Source organism: Phacochoerus africanus, chromosome 10 (genome assembly GCF_016906955.1).
Source record: "Phacochoerus africanus isolate WHEZ1 chromosome 10, ROS_Pafr_v1, whole genome shotgun sequence".
Taxonomy (NCBI): domain Eukaryota; kingdom Metazoa; phylum Chordata; class Mammalia; order Artiodactyla; family Suidae; genus Phacochoerus; species Phacochoerus africanus.
In genome coordinates, this window is record NC_062553.1 from 99,175,516 (window position 1) to 99,199,832 (window position 24,317).

The 24,317-nt window shown below is 33.0% G+C and overlaps 1 protein-coding gene across 1 annotated transcript in view; it reads right to left on the reverse strand.

Moving 5' to 3' along the window:
• The window catches only part of FAT4 (FAT atypical cadherin 4), a 163,312-nt gene that overhangs the window by 84,418 nt on the left and 54,577 nt on the right, over positions 1-24,317 (reverse strand). Inside the window, exon 2 of the mRNA XM_047798626.1 lies at positions 3,085-3,216. Within this exon, the coding sequence (XP_047654582.1) occupies positions 3,085-3,216 (132 nt within the window). The remainder of the gene's footprint in view (positions 1-3,084; positions 3,217-24,317) is intronic.

The window sequence follows — 24,317 nt, forward strand, 5'->3', positions numbered from 1 at the left end:
TTCCAATGCCCTACCAGAATTTCTCTAATATACTAATACTTTTATGTTCAATTTAGTAATTAAGGAAAAGTATATAAAGAATACATGGACGTAATTTGTCAATGACCTACATAATCTTAGTGTTTTATAGAACTCTATTAATCTTGCAAAATCAATCCACTGGGTAGTTGTGTGACAAATTGATATTGGCCACAAAGTAAAAGAAATCCCTTGCATTTCATTTCGGTATTGATTCTTACTCAAAACTAGATGAAGAAAGAAAGAGCCATGAGTTGGTAAAAATGAAAACATGTCAAACATGTATACAGATTTTCTAATTTAACAAAGAGGTGAGGAGCTAAGAACAGTGTAGAAAGCAAAGTCTATCTAAAAGCATTAATATTCATTTATTGTAAGTGACTCAAAAAAGGAAACAGCCAATAATTCGGAATGCCATAGGAAGTCTAGGTATCCATTCTGTTTGGCATACAGTCAAAGAAATGTTGGTTCCTCATGTCAGGGGTTCAAACAGTCTGTAGTCATTAAAATACTCCTCAAGTATTTGAGAGAATACATATTCAAGAAAAAAACAACCTCATGAGCTTAATCTTTAAAAATAATAGTCCAAAAGCAGTTTTACAGAAAGGCCCCTCTTTCCTTGCAAGTCATTGAACTACTTCCTCCATTCCATCTTCTACAGCCTTTTCTCCTTCCACCTCCATTTTCCCCACCCCCACAAACAGGTACTGTTGCAAAAAAACCCCACGGGTGATTTTTATACCTTTAGGCAAAGTCACGCTCTGCACAAACTCTCAACATCCCTGCCTCCCCTTGAATTGTGAGCAACCCTCCTTCCTTTCCGCTAATCTGTTCCTGCTTTACCGCTTTACCCATTTCTGCCCCTTTAACTCTTCACCCTCTCTCACCTCAAATGCACTTCTAGGTGATGAGTCCTAGATATCATCATCTTAAATCCAGTACTTTTTAAAAAAACACTAGAATGTCTAAATGATAACACCAGCATGGTTGCTTACTTTTTTAAAACTTAACAAAATGAAGCTCAATATAAATAAAACAAAGTACACTAAAACTGTGTTAATGTAAATACCTAGAGAGGTAAGGATGTCTCCAGCCTTCTTTAAATCTCATCATAAATATAAACACCTTAAAAGATGGACTTAAAGACAATGCAAGTGTGTGCAGGCACACACACACACACAGAAAGATAAGTCAAATAGAACAAGAAATAAATATGTGGGCAGCAATGCATTTGTATTAACCCTTATTTTACATATGAAAAAATCGGGAGGAAAATAAATTTATAACAGTATTACATAATCATATTAAAAGGGTTGAAAGTTGGTGTCTCTTTTAAATAATCAGTTCTTAAGAGAGTAGTGTATTCTATTACATTATATATATAATAATTAACATAAATATTGCTTCATGCTGTGAATAAATCACTTGAAATAAATGAAGTTTATTTGTTCTGTTCCTACAGAAAGTATAGCTAACAAAACAGTTACTACAATTATAAAGACTTGATGATATCATTTGCATGGGCTTATAGCAATTAGATGAGTTTCTTTTTTTTTCTATTTTTCTAAATAAAAGAGAATGAAATTTTATGAATTGAACACATTATCAATGATAAGCTATAAGAAAATGTAATGCTTACTAAATTAGAGCTGGTGATATTTCATGTCTATCAATAATAATATAAATATTCTGGAAACAACTCTTTTGATGTTAGCTGGTGTTGGGAAGAAACTTCTCTATATAAGATTGAGTGGGAGGTACTAAATTTAAAACACCAAATCTTTTTCAACAGAAAAATACAGGGAGTTCCTGCTATGGTGCTGCAGTGGGTTAAGAATCTGAATGTATTGGCTCAGGTCACTGAAGAGATGTGGGTTTGATCCCTGGCCCCGAGCCTGGCTCAGTGGGTTAAAGGATCTAGCATTGCTGTAGCTGCAGTGTAGGTCACAGCTGTGGCTCAGATTCAGTCCCTGGCCTGGGAACTTCCATATGCCATGGGTTCAGCCATAAAAAAGAAAAAAGGAAATTATAGTTATCTAAATGTCTATGTTTTATTCTGTTTCCTTTTCCTTAGTTAGATTTTTGGCAAAATTTATAAATGACTAAGTCATTACATTTCTGTATTGGCTATTAAAATCAATCTATTATTTAATTATTTACCATTTTAAAGTTAAAAAATTGGCCAAAAACCAAGCTTCCAGATACTTTTCAAGTTTGAAGGTAAGGAAATTATCTGATCTGTTTTAGGTTTAGCTTAAAGGGAAAGAGGATATTAGTATATGGGAATTTTATTCCTCTTTTCAAAATACCAGAATATTAATTAAACACTTTACCTAGCAAAAAGGACACATGATGCTATTTTTTTATAGGAAAAATGTAAATTACAAATTATATAAGCTGCCATGCCATTTGGAGCATGATGATTGCATTAGCTAAGCTTAAAATATAAATATGGAAAATAGAAATCTAAATTGTGCCTCCCAATTTCACATTTACCACTAGGAGAGAAATTTCTGTTAATTAATGGAATTGAAAAATCATTAGCTTCCTTGAATAATTTCCTTAAAAATGCACAAGGTTATTACTGAATTATATATTTATATACTTGCATATATGTATGTATATGTACAAACTAAATAAAAAGTTGTAAGATAGTCTTAAATTTTTTAAATATTGAAATAATTTGCTTTTTTCAATTACAAATAAAACAAAAATAAATTCTTAGTTATATCTGCTTTAAGATCGCAAATGGGAGTGATTCAAGCATTAAAATATAAGATATAGCTGTAGATATTTTTTATCATTTGAGAAATTCATTTGGCTAAGAAATCTAAAATGCAGATGGCAATTAACTGAATTGTGAATTGCTGATCAAAAGAAAATTACCACTGGACAGTCCCTATCTTAGCATTCTTAAATAACATTTCACAATTAATATTCTTTGGAAAAGAACACACAATGCTTAACCTTAGTTATTGGGTAATAAATGTTGCCAGCATACAGTAGAAATTTGATAGATCTCTGGAACACTAGGTTACAAAAATTCAGAGCCAGGCTCTGAGCTACCTCATCAGCATCCATGGCCGTCAGCTGCATAATCTTAGAGCCATCACCAATGTTCTCCTCCACTGTAAGATCCAACATGTCCGTTGGGAACACTGGTGGATTGTCATTGATATCCTGAAGTGTTATTTCTACCTACAAGGAGAGAAAGAAACAATGCATGAATGTTGCCTATGGCTGCAAGATACACTTAACTAGTACACCAAGAGGCCCCTCAACTAGGCCTTCCAAAAGAGAAAATACCCCGGAGAAAGCTGTGAAATATTTATGGGAAAACATAACATTCAAATAAAGATCACTTGACGTTGATAGGAACTGATTTTAAATGATCCCCTTGGAGTTTAAACTAGAATAGGTGCACAGATCAACTGTCATTTTAATCCCCAGATTTATGCACCAGTGAAGAACTGTCCAGACTTAGGACTGATATCCTACCACATGAAGGGTTGCCCGACACACGTGAGGTGGTGCAAAATTTCTTTCTGTGATATTTACATATTAGCAACTAATTTCCAGGGGAAATAAAGTTCACATTTTATTTAAGAAACATTCAGCATTTTCCCCTTTAAAGTCAACCCTCAACCCCTCAACCTTTGGGGAAAGAAAACTACACACATCTTCTTTTCTTTCTATTTCCACTCCTATCGACACTTCTTCATGTGACTAAAGCTAAACAACTATTCCTTTCAGATGTGGCATTTATACAGATTGCAAATATTAACTACTTTTTAAAAAGATCATTGTCAGAGTTATTTGTTTGTTTCCCAACCTAAAGAAATTGTTTAGAAAGAACAATTTGTGAAGTTTAAATAATAACTTCAAACCATGTGTTTTCTCTTTCGACCTAGGTGCTAAAAGCCAAATATCTGATAAGAAACGGGGAGACAGCTGCTAATAAAACTGAAAGTTTCCCCAGATGGGTCACAAAATTAAGTCATGGAGAAAAATCTATCCATCCATTTAGCTCAGATATAACTAGGACATTTTTCTCCTAGGATGAAATGTCATCTTTTATAGTTATACCATAAAAACTCCATCAGATCCAAGAGTGATGAGGATAAATATTAGAAGAGAGCAAAAGAATTCTGGTTTCTATTTTTTTCTAGGAAGAGGGGAGGGTGGAGTGGGATAGAGGGAGAAGTAGTAAATGGATTTTCATTATTCTCTGGCAAAAAAAAAAGTGGGGATATAGGAGAGCTAGACAAATAAACAGATAAGAAATTGATAAAATCCCAGAAAACAATATACAAAATTAAGTGCTGAATAATTACTATAGTGCCACCATTTAATAGGACAGTTTTAATCATAGCAAATGGCTCAAATTAGTCTATGGAAATGGTTAAGACAGCCTCAGTGGTTAGAAATCTGCCACTTTTTCAGCTAGCATCATTCTTTACACAACTTCCTTTAGAAATGATCCACAATAGCCACAACTGCAGCCTGTAAGGGAGCATTTTCAACTTCCATGCAAGGTTGAAAGTAGCATGAGTTTTCAAATTAGAAAGATAGGAGTTCAGATTCTGTCTCTGCAACTTATTAACTGGGGAAACTTGAGCACTTAATTTCTCTGAGCCTCAGGCTCCTTATGTTAAAATTGGGATAGTAACATGTATCTTAGGGCATTTTATGAAAACAAAACCTTAATTATGCTGGCAAAATGCTTAGCACAGAGAGAAGGGTTCAGTAAAAGGTAGATGTTGGTTTTCAAGTTGTCAGGACAGAACTAGGTATCACTTGGTGCCAGGAAGAGACTCTTAGAAAAGGGACTCAATAAATCATAATTCTAGATCATAGACTATAGATTCAACCAATGCAATTCACTGTTCATCTCTGATACATATTGGCTATGTACTAAACTTCCAAGTAAAAAAAGTTTTGAAGTACATATACATAGATGTATTTCAAAAGGCTAAACCTGCAGATTTAAACATCATGGATTCTGAAATCTCATCTGATGGTCATCCATGAATATAATCATTAATATTCTTCAGAAATTAATAATTTATCCTCACATTATATATGGGTGAATTTTTATACTCCTTAAAATATAATAGAAAAATTAAGAATAAAAATAACTGATCTGAATACCATACTATTTAATTCTTTTTTAGCTTAATTGAATTTTTTTAAATTTCTAAATTGTCTTTCATTTGTAATTTTATGACTTGGTCTAATTAGAAACCAACATACCAACATTATATATGCTTGTGTGTGAATGTGTGTGTGTTTGTGTGTAAAGGAGAGAGAGATACTTTGTAAATGTATTTGTGAGAGAATATGCATACATGAGGGTGTGTTTATATAAGTGTATATGAATACATGTGTGTGTGGAAGAGCACTGTGCTGAGGGTAAGGAGAATCCAGATTGGCAACAATTAACATGAAATCAAAGATATAGCAGGACACTGTACCACACATTAGAAACATGTTGGGTGTAACAGATTCTTCATTATAGATAATGAGTGCATGAATTGAGCAAGTCTCCTCTGTATTTTAACAGTTATAACTAATATGCCAGACACTATTTTAAGTTATATGTATGGGTACATATATATACATACACATATGAAATCCTCAAAGAGCCCTATGAGGCAAGTACTATAATCTTCCCATTAGAGAAATGAGTTAACCAAGGTACAGAGGTTAAGCAATTACTCAATGCCACAGAGCTAGTAAGTCATTAAGTTTTCTTTACTACTATGCAAACCTCTCTCTCTAAACACACACCTCTCTCTCTGTAGGCGTGTATGTTCAATAAACATAGTGAATCATATTTGAAAAATAGGTCACAGCTATATAAATATATTTTTATAAATGTTCATATTACCCCTGTCTGGAATTTGGATCACTTACATATGAACTAGCAAGTCATATAATCTTGGGTTAGTCTATAAATCTTTCTCTGTCAGAATTTTTAAAAATGAATTAGGTGATCCCTAGATAGAGATCTAGAAGTCTGTGATCACGGATGCTCTATGTGATTATGGCCAACTCCATCATTTCAGGTACAAAAAGGTGTTTCCTTTTTTTATTAGCAAGAATAAATTTAGTTACATATTAAAAATTTAAAACTAAACACTCCTGAATATATTGATAGCCACCCAGACACAGATCCAGAACATCTCAACCTTGTATTCTGATATATGCGAAGGTTGCAGTTTTGATTATGGATAACATATGTCATCCATTTAATAAGCCAGGCTATTCTTTTTCCAAAATGAGTCAATAAGTTGAAACTTTGTATTCCATTTTTGGGGAAAATCTGGATATTTTCTCTGAATTGTCCAGCCTCTCGTCTCCACATCACAATATCTCAAGTATGCCTGAAAGCTTTAGGCATGGCTTCTCTAACTTCTTTCAAAAGCCTGGGGTATGAATTATCTGGGAGAGGAGATTTGAATTTATTTGCACAAGTAGGTATCATCCTTCAGTCCCCTGATTTGGTGTGCCATGTTTCTACCAAGAATTCCAAGACTGGAGACCCCTGTTTGCCTATGAGGTAGCACTGATTCCAAGATTTATTCATTTGACATTTTAGAATCTATCACATAAAAGCTATAGGTTTGTCATCAAAAATACAGAAGAAAATAAGATTGGCCACCATCTCTTGCAGGGAAGAAGTGAAGTTAAATCATGGAATTATGTAAAAATAGAAACAAATTACCTCTGGGAAAACACACTGTTGACATCTCAATTCCAAGAAGTTAGTCTGCCACACCAAGGATAATTCTTAGAACTGCTATACATCTTTCCCTTGGCAGTGGACATCTCTTCTGATGATTCCAGATCCTAACACGTACTTGGCTCACTGTCTGGGATCTGCCACCAACCTAAGAGTCTTATTCCATTTCCACTCCCCATTTGGACTAAGATTTGATATGATTTGTTTTGAAATGTTATCATATAAAACACAAGAATCAAGCATTAAAAGATTAGAGAAGATATCTGGAAATAAGAATTGACATTATAATTTTAAAGACTCCTTTCTTTCCATACACATTAGATAACTTTAAATAATACAGACAATAGCTATTAGTTGTTTAAAATTTCTAAGATTTAAAAATTGTCCAAAAATATAAATCTTAAACTAAAAAAAAAAGTGTATATGTTGAAAAACACATGTAATTCTTTTAAAAGACATACCAAAAACTACTGCATAGCTAAGCTTTTAATGCAGGTATTGCCCCTTTAGTGTTCTACATTTATCTTTGAACTTGTTCAGACCTAAAATAAGCAAAATAATTGCATAACATATTATTTTGACGAAAAAAATTACATTTTGAACTCAGAAGTTTCCCTTCACGAGTGGCTGTATTTTAAATGGAAACGAAACAAATAAAAATTGCCAGTAGCTCCATAATTTAAGTCCCTGGGACATTTTCAAGGTATCAATTCTGTAAGTTTGTGAAAACTGACCCTTGAAGATGAAAGAAACGTTACACTATGAAGATAAGGTACTTGCATATTTTATGCCTGCCTATCAAATGTTGACCTTTGTGCTTAGTTATTTGGCCCTTAAGGAATATATGTGGTTTCAATGGCTACAATTACGAGGGCAGTTGGTGGCTTTATTGTTGATTTATTTATACATAAACATCAGCTTCAGCTAATGACTGAGCAACAGGTATTGTCTATGGCCATCACCCCCTTTACCATTTAGGAACCTTCAGAATAATGACTTTCTTGGCTGAGACACCTGATTCCTAGGCAGTGAAACCCTGATAAATCAAATGACAAAAATATGACTGAGGGTAAGGGAGCTAACAATCAACTGACCAAAAAAAATGACCTGCCTTTTGGTAGTCTTGCAAAGGTAAAAGTTAAATTTAAAATATGGCTTTAAATATTGTCACCGGACTTTTTTATGCTGAAGGAATAGAGTCCTTGATATACCACTTGCTCAATAGCCAAATAGATATTTAAAAACCAAAAATCTTACTATGCAAATAGCCACTATGAAATGAATGCATTGCTTGCTTCTTTAAAAAAATGTTTTTTCTGTAATATACAGTTTTTATTCTGCACTGCATCATGAATAATGTTATTATATCTTGGGGATTTATTTTTAATTCTTTAAGTGAATAACTCAGAATATAGCCACATAATGAACGAGCAATTGCTAATTAGCAATAGCAATTATCAAATCAATACATTTGCGTAAATATAACCATAAAAGTGTTATTTCAGGAGTTCCCGCTGTGGTCAGTGGGTTAAGAATCCGGCATTGTCACTGAGGTGGTGTTGTTTTGATCCCCAGCCCAGTGCAGTGGGTTAAGGATCCAGCATTGCTGTGGTTGTGGCTGAGGTCATAGCTGACGCTGGGATTTGGTCCCTGGCCTGGGAACTTCCATATGCCATGGGTGCAGCCAAAAAAAAAAAGAAAAAAACAAAACTAAACTTAAAAAACCATGGTATTTCAATTATTTAAGATGATATTATGAAAGTAATACACTATTGTCAAGACTAAGGAATTGACTAAAACAGCAAGGTCCATTATGAACTCAATCCCCTGTTAATAAACTGATAATTGCATTGAGGTCACTATCTCAACCACAATTAAAAACATATTCTTAAATTCAAAACCTCTCTGCAAGCTAAATAAAGTGGTTTTTAGTGAATCAGGATGAAAAATGCTCTAAAACATTTTTAATTCAAAATCTTCCTGCATAAAATGTTCTTAATAGATAAGGATGAAAATCAGTCTTTTTTTTTTTCCTTTCAAAGAATTTGTAATACAACAAAACTTTAGCAATCCATTCATTTGCAGTAGAAATATTAAAATTCTTAGAAGGAATCTTAGATATGACCAATCCATCTCCTAATCAAAAGCAAGACAGTGAAATGTCAAGTGATTCGTCTATGAAAAACAACCTTCAGCTTCCTAACTGTAGTCCACTGAGTTTTACAGAGACCTTTGGAGAGAACAAGGCTGGGTAGCAAGAGACATGATATACCTTAGACACTGCCCCTAGTTTTGCATGAAGACAATAATCTTTCAATGCAAAATACACATGTGATATGAACAGAAAATAATTTTTGAAGAAATTAATATTGTATTATATACTCTATAAATACGATTTTATCCACATTCTCGCTCATTTATAAGTTTCTTTGCACTCACATTAAGGGAAAATAATCTGTGAAGGTTCGCCTTATCAATGCCACTGGAAGACTATGAAATTCAGCAGAAAGACTGTGCTTATCTGTTGCAAGTAAAGAAATTATACCTAAATTCTCTGTAGATATCAGTGAAGTTGTCACTTTTAAAATATCTACAAAGAAGCTATTTCTTTTCCTTAGAAATGCAATAATATTCATTTTCAGGAATGACTAAAGTCTAAATGGTTGGTTGGATAGACAGAAATTACATTAACAATAAAACAGTGAAAGAAGATGTATCACAGCAAATAGTGCTTGATTAGTTGCTGTTTTTAGTGGAAAACATAATTATTTACATTATTGTCTATTTATTTTTATGAAACATACTCCAAAATTAAATTTCTCAAGGATTACTATTACCATCTAAATTGTGACAGAGCATTGCACCAAAAAATAATGTTCAGAATTCGTATATATTACCTCCAAAGATATTAGAATAATGCCACCAGATTGTGGGTTAGACACCTTTTAATTAGTAGTTCTGCCAAAAATATTTATTTCAATAGAAGTATTTTTTTTTGCTCTGATTTCTTTAATACATTTATATAACACAGAAATGGGTCACTGTGAATCTTAGTTTAAGAAAGATCATTTGTACTGCACAGATTTGTGACTTCTAGAACTTTGAGGAAAAAACTGTTGCTCCTTTTTGCATTCTCACAATTTACCCATCTCTAGCTAACTTTCTCTCTAGAGATATTTCTGTTTTAAAAGCCAACTCCGGTTATTTTTTATATTTTTATTAAGTCACATGTTCAGCAGATTTAATAAATTAGGTATGTTACCGGTTGATAAGGAATGTCCTCATCAAAGTTGTCCTATATCACAAGGATATTAAGAACCAATTCAATCCCATTGAGTTCATGCCATCATATACAATTTTTATGATATGAAATCATATTTGATGATAATTCAATAACTTTATACTCTGATGATTTAAAAGAGTTTCAGGAAAAACACCTTATGTATATGTTATTTAGGGAATCTCCCACTTGAGAGACTGGAATAAAAGCTCCTAAGAATGCCCATCACTGCTTCAGATGCAGCTACATCTGCACTAAACACCAGAAAAGTCATGAATAAACCTGAAAAAAAATAAATAACTGAAGTCATTCGAATGCGCAGTACCTTAATAGGTCATTATGACATTGTTCCAATAACACCTTGCTAAATGATGCCCTAGTTTATATTGTGTAGTCACTACTGAATTCTGAGAGGAAAAAGTTTAATCTTACACTCAAAGTAATTTTTATTTCATCAGTGTGAAGTAAAATGCTTAAGCCTACCATTTAATTTTTTGTATGGAGGTTCAAGTGAGGCGTTGAAGTTGAAAGTAAATTAACGAAATTGAAATCCACACCAGGATCAGTTCAAGCATCATGCCTGACCTGTCACTTCCTTTGGCCCTGAAAAGGAAAACCCCACCTTTCCTGCCTGAGAGGAGGCTGTGTGTTAAGTATGAGTTTGCCTGAAAGGCTGTAAGAGGCTCTGTGCTGGGGAACAAATGCATCAGGATCAGGGTGGTATGTGCAAAGGAACATTCCACGACTTGACGTTAAACTTAGGGAATCAAGACAAACATTTATTAAACAAAGACGTCAGGATGGAAATATCAAAACCATGGCTCAAGTAAATAATCAAATTTATATTCGGAATGTTTGGGAACAGTGTCTCATTCATGCTCTCTCTTCAAATGAAGCCCAAATACTATGTGATTCGCTCAATTCAACGGGATTGACACATTTTGCCTGTTTATACTGGCTTCCAAATAACAAAGAAGCTTTACTTCGTAAATTTATGTCAAAGCCTATATGTACAGAGATTACACAGCAGAAGGTCTAATTACATTTCAGTTCAAAGTTTGACATTCTACATTAGTTTTTTGGTAGAAAAACTAACCACATAATTTCATTTGGTAGGGCATACATCTCACCCCCCTTTAAAATTTCAAGTATGAGGTTAAATGCAGTCATTAGGAACAAGAAAATTCAACATCTACTTGTGTTATCATTTATGGGTTTAAACTCTAAGTACTTCCATCTCTCAACAACAAAAATAAAGAGCAGTACTGCCATGAAAGGATGGTGCCAGGGTTTGCATATTTCCTTTAATTTTGTTCTTCATTTCTTTCCCTATTTTGGGTGACCACTGGGAATTCTGCTGCCATGAATCTGGGTGAAATGTTTCACTACATCCAGAACACTTCATCATGTTGCAGAGCCAAAATCTATTATGGTTTGCAAGTGACTCATGTTTTAGTTATGAGAGAGCCCTAGCAAAGAACAGTTTATATCTAAAAGTCCTAAATGTCAGGAATGTAATGTTTGGACTGCATAGGTATGCAAGGTCCAGTCGTACTCTGTGAACAATGCTTCGAGGTATTTATTTATTTATGAGGTATAACCAACCTCATTCAAAAGAGTCTGTGGTAGCTGTAATAATAGTGTACTGTCTCATCTTGATAGCATTTCTGAACTTTTGAAACTGAAAGTAAATGACGGAGAGAAGACCTATGATTCCATGCTTTGAAAGACCGGTAGGGGTTAGATGTGAACTATTAGGGAAAATCAATAGAGCAACCACTGCACATATACAGAAACCAGAAGGTCTTGAGAACACAGGTCCACTACAGGTCCCAGCTCTACTGAAGTTTCATGGATCATCAGAAAGTAAATCTGTGCAGTTAGGTGTAGTTTTTTTTAGAATAACAAGAAAATAAATGAGAAAAATAAAATCATTGCATTTTGCCAGAAGCTGTGGGCTAAATGTTGTCTTGTATATTTTAACTACTAATTTACTATTTTTTTTTTTAAAAAGAAAACACTTTAGTAAAAGAAACATGATATAATGATAATATTTGAGGAAAAATGTGAGAATTAGAAAACTTCTCTTTTTGGAATTTTAAGCCAGCGAATACGTTGTCATTTCAAACTTTATATCTGAAATTTAAATTAAGTTTTGTGTATATTCAGATATCTGTGCACTTATTTCACATGAGTTTGTACATTTTCTATTCCAAGTATTCTGGAATAAGAGAAGAGAGGGAAGCATATACATTTTAGATTCTTTTTGGCTTAATTTTTAAAAGCAAAGTAAAAGTGACTAAAATGAGTTTTAAAACAGAACATATTTTACATATAAGCTACATGTATGTAACTGTGACCAATTATATTTCTCAAACAAAAGCAATTACATTAATCTCTCCCCACTAAAACTCTTCTAGCAGTCAGCAGCATATGTTCCTGGGGTTTTGATACATTTCTTACTAGCAAAGAAATATGTATGAGTAACAGACAGGCTTGGACAGTAGCCAGAAATGACAAGAATTGCTAGAAGTGTGGACAAGATATAGTTAACTCTATTCCCGAAATAAAATGCTTTCCATAACTCACTAAATGTGTGGTGACATAATAAAAAGCTAGTTTTGTTGTGCTTTCAATATTGTTCAAATTAGAACCAAATAAGGATTTCTGTTAAGGCAAAGGCAATCATGTGTAACCACTTCAACTTTTCCTGAAATCAATACTGCATAATTTCTGCATTTTAACAAGATTCTTAAGGATGCCTAAAAGTAAATGCAGAATAAAAGATCAAGTTAAAATATGTGCGGTTGCATAACAAACTTATGGAAATTTTTATACTATTCTTCAAAACAAACACCCTGCAAAAGCATCCTGTAGTATACTTTTCAAAAGTTGTTAATATGAGCATGGTAAACACATTATCAAGAGGAAAATGAAGTATAAGAAAAGCAAATAAAAATATTCCACAAAATGTTTCTTCACCCTTTTTTAGTCTGATACTGGATTTTTTAAAATAGAAAAGGCTTCTATTAAGACTGCTGGAAAATAGAAAAGTAATTTGATTTATTAATGATATAAGCTACTACAGGTTGAATTATTGATCCCATTTCTTTACCCCTCCCTAAAAGTCCCACCCACCTTTAGGTGGAGTTTCTCTTTCTGCCTCTTGACTTTGGGCTCATCCATGATAATTGCTTTAGTCAATGGGATATTTATAAATATGATACAAGTAGAAATTTGAAATGTATTTATTCTCTTGTACCCATGCTAGAGAACTATGTCCCTGCTATTTCACTAGTACTAGAAGGGGGACAACAGATATTGAGTAGAGGTGTCCCAGCCAACTGAGAGACTTATAGCCTAGTAGGACCTTCTGGTTAAGCCCAGCCTTTATCAACCCAGCTGCCTACCCATAGATGGGGGAGAATAACTGTGTATTGCTATGGGCCTCTGAGACTATGTGGCTTTTTAATATGCAACATTACTATGTTGCAACTTATAATGAAAGATATGGAATCCCAAACAATGTATTCATTTATTGAGTATGTAACTTAATGTTTATGATTTTAAATAATGGATTACTGTTCTGTTTAAAATAAGGGACAAAAAGAAGGGGACAAAGTTAGTATATACTGATGACTGTGGTATACCTTGTACTATGAGGTAATTTTTAGTGCTATGAACTTAGTAATAAATCTTCCTACCCTGTATAACTTCCCATTCTTACTTAACATGCCATGCCCCTTTAGAAGAGCAACACCAAACAAGACATGATCTTCAAGCTCCCCCATCCCTTCCACAATCCAAGATTAGAGGACGAGGGTGGGAATACTTGACTCCAGGGGAACAAATCATGGCTAGGTTGAGTCAATGCAATTGTCTTTCTTGGGAGTAGAAAATTATGAAAAATATATAGGAAACACTCCAAGAAAACAATAATGGCACAACTACAACAACAGAATGCAGTTCCTATGAATATCTGGCTCCAGCTTTAGCGGTTCTCTAGTACCCACATGAGGCATAACTAGACTTTTCTTATGGAACTGCCACAACACCAAAATAATCCCTCTGCCCCATTTCACCTTTGCACACTAGTTTTCACCTTGAAGGAAATTTCTATTACTCAATACAAAAGATGCAATGTTTTGTCTTACAGCTATTCTACTCTATTTCAGTTGGTTATTAGTTTATATTACTTATATTTTTTATACATTTTAAACAACTATTTTACACTGTAAAATTAAAGTCCCATTTACAGTTTCCCAGGTTTCTCTTTTTAACTTTAAAACTATAAAAATTTTTATTCATATAAAACAGCATTAGCTCATCAATAATCAGGAATATAGCTTTTATCTAATCTAAAATGTAAACTCTATCTTCTGAAAATTTTGAACTTACCATCAAAGTAAATCTTTTTGCAATACATTGTGCTTTAATTATAGTTATAAAGCCCACCTCAATGAATTTAGAAAGACTATTTCTCTTCTAAGCTTCACGGGAACATTTAGTTTCTGGCATAGTGTCTAGCATACAGTAGGCATTTAATGTATGTTTACTCAATGATTTAAAAGTCAGTATGCTTATGGTAGTAACACATTTTGTTGTTAGATACATAAAAATGAAAATAATGGTATTTCTTCTGCAAAATTAAGAGCAGAGGACATCAGCTGGGAGGAACCCTCAAATGTTACAATTGCACTGAGTAGTGAAAGCCCTAAGAATAATCACCTGATGTATATCAAAGTAAAAACCATTAATAGAAAAAAATATTTTTAAATGCCAAAAATAAATAAATAAACGGAGAAATACAGTTTCTTTAAAAAAATGTTGGAGTATGGAAGGCTATCTTTCATTTCTCATTGTCGAAGCCAAAGTACCAAAGTTTTTTAGTATAATAACAGTATCACAAGAAGATTAATGCATTTGAAAAAAGTATTTCACTTTAAAAAAAATCACTGCACTGCTACAGAAGTGTATTCTCCCAATAGAGATAAAAAATTGTGCAAAATACAATAAAATGTCTGTATACTTTGTAAGATGAGATTAGACTCAAGAATAACGAAAAAGATAAGCTAGTTATAATTACTTTCTGACTACAAGTAATCACCTCCATGAAATAACATGGTTTGATTATTCTGCCCAAATATACTTTCACTCTTTCTCACTTGAAACTCTATAAGCATGAGTCGGATGACATCAGTAGATGCTTTGATTTTACTTTTCAAACCGAGGCACATTCTCTTCACTAAAACCCGAGCAAAAGAAAAATATTTCATGTAATCTATTACTAATTAGTTTTTCTGCACTCATATTTAAGACACTGTTGAGGTTTTTTTTTAAACCCATGGCAAGTCTGCAAAACTTAAACCATATCAGAGCCGGGGACTCATGGAAACCTGGTAGTACAGAATTGCAAGCACTTCAAATCTGTCAAAATTAATAAGGAAAACAAAAGAAACATTATAGTTCTCCTGTCTAGACTAATAGAATTCTCACAGTCTCTGTATGTTAATAAATGTTACAGGAAATTCATCACTTTCCTCTAGTGGTTGTATTTATATGTTAGAGTCTGTGATTGTTTTTTTTTTTTTTCAGTAAATCAGAGAATAGCTTTTAATAAGAGGATCAACTACAGTTTTGATAGTCTTTATTAACTTTTTACTAATACTAAAGTGTGATTAATCATGGTCAACAAGTTTTTATTAACAAAAATTTTTAATATTCTATGTATTTCATATATACATGAAAATTATTGTGCAAATTTTCATATAAGTGCTTCTTTACCAAAAACATTTGTACATTGTACTGTATGTCCTTCTTTTTGAAGTCTTTTATAAAGAAACTTCAATATAGACTCTTGACTGCGACAAAAATGACCTTTGCAAGTTAATATTGTTATTTGATTGTATTAATAGTATTTACCACAGCCAAGTTTACCTCTTTCAATTTATGTCTTTTTAGTGTATAACCACCTGCCCCCACCTAATTTCCCTAAGAATAAACTCCATAAAAGCATAGGAAATACAAGGTAGAAATTTTGTTCTTTAAATATAATAAATGTGAAGTAAAATTAAAATTTGGTGAAGCGAAAGATTAAAAACATATAATTTATCAATGTGTTTGTTTTAGAGCCCTAAAATCTATTAATTCAAAATACAAAGCCAGTTTAATATGATAATATTTTTAATTTTCTTTGACAACATATTTTTAATTGTCAAGAAAATAAAATTTGATCTCATTTTTTTAAAGAAAGTATAATCCTTGTCAAAACTAAAGCATGACAAGCTTTATTCCTCCAAATAAATGCAAACTCAAAGAAACTGGCCTGAACCTATAACCATTTTCCACACTTCATTTAATCAAGAATTTTCCGTTGATCCTTGTGTAGATACATTTCTTAGTCCAAATCACATTTTTTTTTTGTATAGCATGAACTTTCAATACAACCAATGAAACTTCCAGGCAAGCAATTTTCATAAACATTTGATAATAGAGGACATAGTCTCCAGTTCCCGGTTACTACATCCCCAATGAAACCACCCTTCAGAAAAACTTAATCTTCTCAGTTCATTTTACCTCCTACATTTAAATATTTCATAGTAGCAACTGAGAAAGTAATCTAAGTTATATTATAATGGTGAAAACTGAGCATGAAAGTTTTATTTTTATTCATTATGTTTTGAATTCTGTTCAATTTAGAGGATGTACTCATAGCTTTTTGAAAAATAACACTGCACTTTTTGGTGAGCAGGCATGACAATAACTATTTAGTCACATGAAAAAATAAATTTACAAAACCAAAGAGTGGAAGATATATACAAAACTCCTGGAGCCAAGAATCTGTAATACAAATATTACCTTAAAAGGAAATACTTAAAATCAATAATTATCTATTTGGGGACCTAATTTAACATGGTCTCTAATTTTCAAATTAGTTTTTTGACTTATCTGTGATGAGGAAGAAAAGTTTCTGACCTTATACCCATCTCAGGAAATAATATTAAACTGAAGCTTATTTTCATACGAAAAATGACCGATGCATCATGCATTATTACCTTTCTGAGCAACAACTATACTTCTGTAGTTGTATTTTATTGATTTATCCAATGAATATTTATTTAGGGCCTATGACATGCTGTTTTATGGGGTAGATGTGTAACAATGATCAAAACCATCTTTTCTAACCTTATATACCTGATGACATTCTGAAAGTTATCCTATATTTTGTCTCTGACATTTTGCTGCAGTTTAGGTTTTGAAAGACTATATTCCTAAGTTCATGGTATTTATGTCCAATTCACTATAATATATGCAACCAGTAATGCATCTGTAACTATGGTGCAGAGTAAGTATTTTTTTTTACATGGAAAAAGCTATATTTCTATCTATGAATTTTTTTTAAATATAAGTGTTTTGAGTAGAGGAGCACCCATGTCTTATCCTGTAGGTTTCAATAGGCTGTTACAACCTTGTATGCCTGTAATATTCTGTCAGGTTTTCTGCTTAAGCAAACTGGTTATGAAAGAAACCAACAACACAGAATTTATACTCAATAGCCTACTACAGAGAAGAGTTGTGGGAATAAATGAACGAGGATTTCTCTACTTTAATGAATATTTTTAAAACATCTAACTTGTTTATATTTGCTGAACTAATATCAAAATCAACTAAAATGTCCTAATTTTGCTTTGGTTCATGAGGCTTTGCTGACATTTTTTAATCTATTTATTCACATTTAGAGTAGATTTTAATTCTTAGAAGTTCAGTACTCTGGAAAAACAAACATTAGCTATAAAAACCTAAAATTTAAAAGTTTAATTTGATTAACAACTTGTCTTTTAAAAAGTGCATGATCACTCAGAACACATGTTAGAAAAGAATAAACAACCACTCCAGCAGGGCTTAGTTAATAGTCATAAAATAATATATTAAAGAGTTCCTAGTGATTTAGATTTAAGCAAATCTTAGCAAAACCAAAATTAGCTTGTTTGGGGTCTAGTTTCAGAAATAATATTAATTGTAAGGCAAGAAATAATATTAATTAAAGGATGAAAAGCATAATCTGTAGTGGAAACAGTGCATGTTTAAATATGTCAACAAAGAAACTTTGTTAAAAAAACTGTAAATGTATTCCTTATACAAATGATAAACCAATAAAAATTTTAAATTAAATGTGTTTTCAATAAAATTAAAATTAATAGCAATAATTGTATAAGACAGATGTTTTGCTGAAAATAAGATCTCTATTAGCAAAGTGAGATTTGGCAAAGGTACCTCTACATTACCTGGGTTTTAATCTTGATGCTATTATCCAGGCACCTGCCACCTTTTCTAAGCCTCAGCTTCTTCATAAATAAATGAAGATTCCAAATCAACAAGAATGAAGTTTTACATGATGTCAGACAAATATATAGTCAGCATATAGTGATGGTGACTATAAATCTAAGTAATTACTTATTAATTACTCATTACTTATTAAAACAAAAAGCTAACAAAAATTACACACTAAAATATTTGTTAATAAAATCTTATAAATCATTTAAAAATACTAATTAAGTAGTTCCTTAAAAAGCTTTTACAGATGGCATCAAAAGTCAGGAAAATCTTTTGAGTCAAGTTACAAAGACATCTACTGGATAATGAAAACTATTGAACCCAGAGCAGAGATACAAAAAAAGCCTACCTACTTTCAGCATAGTGGCTTCTAATGAGGTGTACAAATTAGAATCACCAGACAGAATTTTTATAATACACATTTCCAGGCCCAAACCCCAGGGAACCCACTCATTAGGGCACCAAGAAGGTTGCCAAGCCTGAGTAAGTATAAAGAAAAATCATTCAGTCAAATGAAGGGAACACTCAGGCACATGCTCATTGGAGTTATGGCTGAAAAAAGATAGGTTATAAAACCTTCATTTCGGGGGATCTTTTTTTTATAGTAATAATTGCCTCAACCAAATATATACATGAGAAATAATTTATATGCTTTTCCAAATGTGTTTTGCTATTAAATTTTGAGATAAAGGGGAGTGCCAGTGAAAACATTCTTGTTATAATTTTCAATTTTTTTTTCTATTCTTTTTTTTTCTGTGCCTATGGCAGGCAGAAGTTCTGGGCCGGGGATCAGACCTGCAACATGGTAAAGACAATGCCAGATCCTTAACTACTAGGCCTCCAGGGAACTCCTATACTTTTAATTTAGAATAAAAAAAATAATAAAGCTAAAATAAGGATCAAACTTTCCTTTGCTGATTTTATGAGTTACCAAATCACTAAGGCACAAAGGATAATTTCAAACTTTGCCACCAAGTGTTATGATTTTGCCTTTTCTTGAGTGATACAATTCTTTTTAAAACACTACAGAGTGTTAATTCATTTTGCACTAAAGATGATAAGATGTGTCTATGAATTTAATAACATAAAGTTATTCCAAATATATGAGACAAATATCATACCTGAGAATTTTTGGATGACAACAAGCCTACATTGTTTCTCTAAGAGCTAATTTTACAAATGAATGTGTTATTTTTTTTGTAGTTTTATTTATTTTTTTTAATATTTTAAGAACACATTTATTTTTTTATTTCCCCAACACATTATTTTTTTGTGCTGTACAGCATGGTAACCCAGTTACACCTACATGTATACATTCTTTTTTCTCACATTATCATAAGTGACTAGACATAGTTCCCAGTGCTACACAGCAGGATCTCATTGCTAATCCATTCCAAAGGCAAAAGTCTGCATCTATTAACCCCAAGCTCCCAATCCATCCCATTCCCTCTCCCTCCCCCTTGGCAACCACAGGTCTATTCTCCAAGTCCATGATTTTCTTTTCTGTGGAAAGGTTCTTTTGTGCTGTATATTAGATTCCAAATATAAGTGATATCATATGGTCTTTATCTCTCTCTTTCTGACTTACTTTGCTCAGTATGAGAGTCTATAGTTCCATCCATGTTGCTAAAAAATACCTCAAGACAAATGATAATGAAGACACAACCACTCAAAATCTATGGGATGCCGCAAAAGCAGTGCTCAGACGGAAGTTCATAGCAATACAGGCCTTTCTCAAAAAAGAAGAAAAATCTCAAATCGACCACTTAACCCACCACCTAAATGAATTAGAAAAAGAACAAATTTGACAACCTAGAAGATATGGACAGCTTTCTAGAGACTTACAGCCTGCCAAAACTGAATCAAGAAGAAACAGATCAACTAAACAGACTGATCACTAGAAATGAAATTGAATATGTCATAAAAACACTCCCTACAAATAAAAGTCCAGGACCAGATGGCTTCACAGATGAATTCTACCAAATATACAAAGAGGAACTTATACCCATCCTCCTTAAACTTTTTCAAAAGGTTGAAGAAGAAGGAACACTCCCAAAGACAATCGATGAAGCCACCGTCACCCTAATTCCAAAATGAGAAAAAGATACCACCAAAAAACAAAACTATAGGCTAATATCTTTGATGAACATAGACACAAAAATTCTGAACAAAATTTTAGCCAACATATGAAAAAGAACAGACAACATGACCAGGTGAGATTCATCCCAGGTTCACAAGGATGGTTCAACATATGCAAATCAAACAACATCATACACCACATTCACAAAAGAAAAGTCAAAAATCATATGATCATCTCAATAGATGCAGAGAAAGCATTTGACAATGTCCGACATCCATTCATGATCAAAACTCTTACCAAAGTGGGTATAGAGGGAACATACCTTAACATAATAAAAGCCATTTATGACAAACCCACAGCAAATATAATACTCAATGGAGAAAAGCTGAAAGCCTTCCCACTAAAATCTGGGACAAGACAAGGACGTCCACTCTCACCACTGTTATTCAACATAGTATTGGAAGTCCTAGCCACAGCAATCAGACAAAAGAAATAAAAGGCATCCAAATAGGAAGAGAAGAGGTAAATCTGTCCCCGTATGCAGATGACATGATAATATATATAGAAAACTCTAAGGGCTCAACCCAAAAAACTACTTGAATTGATCAACAAATTCAGCAAAGTAGCAGGATATAAGATTAACATTCAGAAATCAGTTATATTTCTTTTTTTAATTTTTTTTAATTTTTTAAAATTTATTTTTTTGAATGCTCCAATGGATTTTATTTATTTTTTTAACTTATTTTTTATTGTTATTTCCCCCGACACACTTTTTTTTTTCACTGTACAGCATGGGGACCCAGTTACATATACATGTATACATAATTTTTTCTCCCATGCTGCATTGTAAGTATCTAGACATAGTTTTCAGTGCTACACAGCAGGATTTCATTGTAAATCCATTCCATGAGCAATAGTTTGCATCTGTTGACCCCAAATTCCCAATCCCTCCCACTCTGTCCCCCTCCCCCCAGGCCACCACAAGTCTATTCTCCAAGTCCAGGATTTTCTCTTCTGTGGAAACATTCATTTGTGCTCTATATTAGATACCAGATATGAGAGATACCATATGGTATTTGTCTTTCTCTGACTTATTTCACTCAGTATGAGTCTCTAGTTCCACTTCTGTATACTAACAAAGAAATATTAGAAAAGAAACACATAAATATAATACCTTTTCAAATTGCACCCCCAAAAATCAAATACCTGGGAATACACCTGACCAATGAGGTGAAAGACTTATATGCTGATAACTATAAAACATTAATCAAGGAAATTAAAGAAGATGTAAAGAAATGAAAAGATAATCCATGCTCCTGGTTTGGAAAAATTAATATTGTAAAAATGGCCACACTACCCAAGGCAATCTAAGCATTCAATGCAATCCCTATGAAATTACCCATGATATTTTTCACAGAACTAGAACAAACAACCCCAAAATTCATATGGAACCACAAAAGACCCAGAATTGCCAAAGCAATTCTGAGGAACAAAAACCAAGCAGGAAGCATAACTCTCCCAGACTTCAGGCAATATTACAAAGCTACAGTCCTCAAGACAGTGTGGTACTGGTACCAAAACAGACATACAGACCAATGGAACAGAATAGAGAATGCAGGAATAAACCCAGACAACTATGGTCAATTAATCTTTGACAAAGGAGGCAAGAACATAAAATAGGAATGTGTTATTTTAATCAACTATTTTCATGCTTCTGGGAATCTATATCCAAATATTTAATGACTCCTTATATTTTTGCACACTATTCCATCTGCATTTAGCTAGGGTTATCTAGCTCCCTCTGCTACGCCCATATATCCATGAAGTGGTTTATTCAGCAAGTACTGATAGAATGCTACCACTGCACCTTTTGTTGGGATAGATCCTCTTGAACAAGCAAAACAGAAAATAATAGTCAATCTAGACAGATTGTGAATATACTAAAAAAACTGAATTTTACCCTGTAAAAGGATGAATTTATGATAGGTGAATTATATCATTCTAAAGTTCTTGAAAAAGAGGTAGGAGGCCTATGAAATCAGTAGATCTATAGAATAAGGAAGTAAGGCTTATTCCATATAATTTCTTTGTACTGAAGCCAATCAAGATGGCTCTTTATAGATGGCACCTTCCTTTCTGAGTTTTTCAAAGAATATTTATCGTAATCTGTTATGGAATACTGTCAAGATCACCAAATTACACTGATGCTTCGAAGTTCTGGAAACAGGGGCTTATGTGACTCTACATTTACTATCCTTTCATTACACTCAGCTTCACTACAAATAAAGATGCAAGAGAAACATGTGGAGAATGCTGGAGCCACCACTACACTCACTCACTCACAATGAAATGATAACAGTGATTTCATAGAATTTTAGAATTGGAAAATACTTTAGATATCATCTTCTTTGAGAGCTTTGAATAAAGAATTCCAGGCCAAAGAGTTAGAGTGGTATTCCTAATTTCAGGGTTAGTAGAGATCTGTGATGAGAAATGAGATTTTTCCTAACATGTCAGAGTTTAACAAATATGCCATTTGTCCTATTCATTTAAAGTGGAAAAAAATGTCTGAAATAGAATGCATATAGTTCTCATTATTTTCTAATACATTGTTATCTTCATCTAGATGCTATTTGAAATTAGATTTTTTTTAATTTTATTTTTAGGGCCACATGTATGGCATATGGAAGTTCCCTGGCTAGGGGCTGAATCAGAGCTATAGCCTACCCACAGCCACAGAAACACAGGATCCAACTCACATCTGCAACCTACACCACAGCTCCCAGCAATGCCAGATCCTTAACCCACCAAGCAAGGCCAGGGATTGAACCCATGTCCTCATGGATCCTAGTCAGATTCCTTACTGCCGAGCCACGATGGGAACTCCTGAAATTAGATATTAAATAAGGGTTGTTTCTTGCCCTTTGCTTACTTCTAAAGGTAGACATGGGTGCTATTAATGGGTTTAAACCCTGGATTTATCATTTTTATCTGGATGGCCATAGAAAATTATTTAACCTGCATGTGCCCCTGTTTCTTCATCAGTAAATTTGATATAATAAAAGTACCACATTCAATGGGTTGTTGTGATGATTAAATGAGATAAAGTGTTCAGAGCACGTAAAACAGAGTCTGACACACATGTAGTGCTCACTGAGAAAGCTGATGCTAGTGCTAGTTTTGAATAGTACCCTGCTGAATTGTTTACAAGCAACAGAACTCAAAAATTCAATACACACATAAATATAGATCCTAGTTATAGAAAAAAAGCTTAAGTTATTAGAAGGAACACATTTTAAGTTCACAGTAACAAACATCAACCTTTTTAGAGATCTGATCCTTATTTGGATCTCTTCTTCTATGGGACTTTGTGAGAACAATTAAGATATCAAGATTAAAAAGAAACTATAAACAAAATACTCCTCATGTTGACTTACTTCAAATATGTGAAGCCACAACATTGTAATTTTTAACTATCATTTGAATGTCACTCTTCTGATTTGAACAAGTCACTGAATTATCATTATTTCACTAAAACAGACTTAAGTCACATAATACTCTAATTTTAACACAAATATCAAAACACATTATACATTTGTAATTTTTTTAGGAAAAAGGGTGCTCAATTATTTATACCAGCTATGAAACAAAATATTTTTATTCTCCAACAGTATATCCCTAATCTCTATGTATGCCAGGCATTGTGTAGAGAGTGAGAATAACCCATTGCATGGTTTAGTGCTTTACAGTGTAAGAAGTTCCTCACATAGTATCACACACAGCCACTTTGGGAAATAGTACTTTCCATACTTTTTAGAGTTTCTGTCAGAATGCAATGAAAAAATACATGAAAGTTTAAT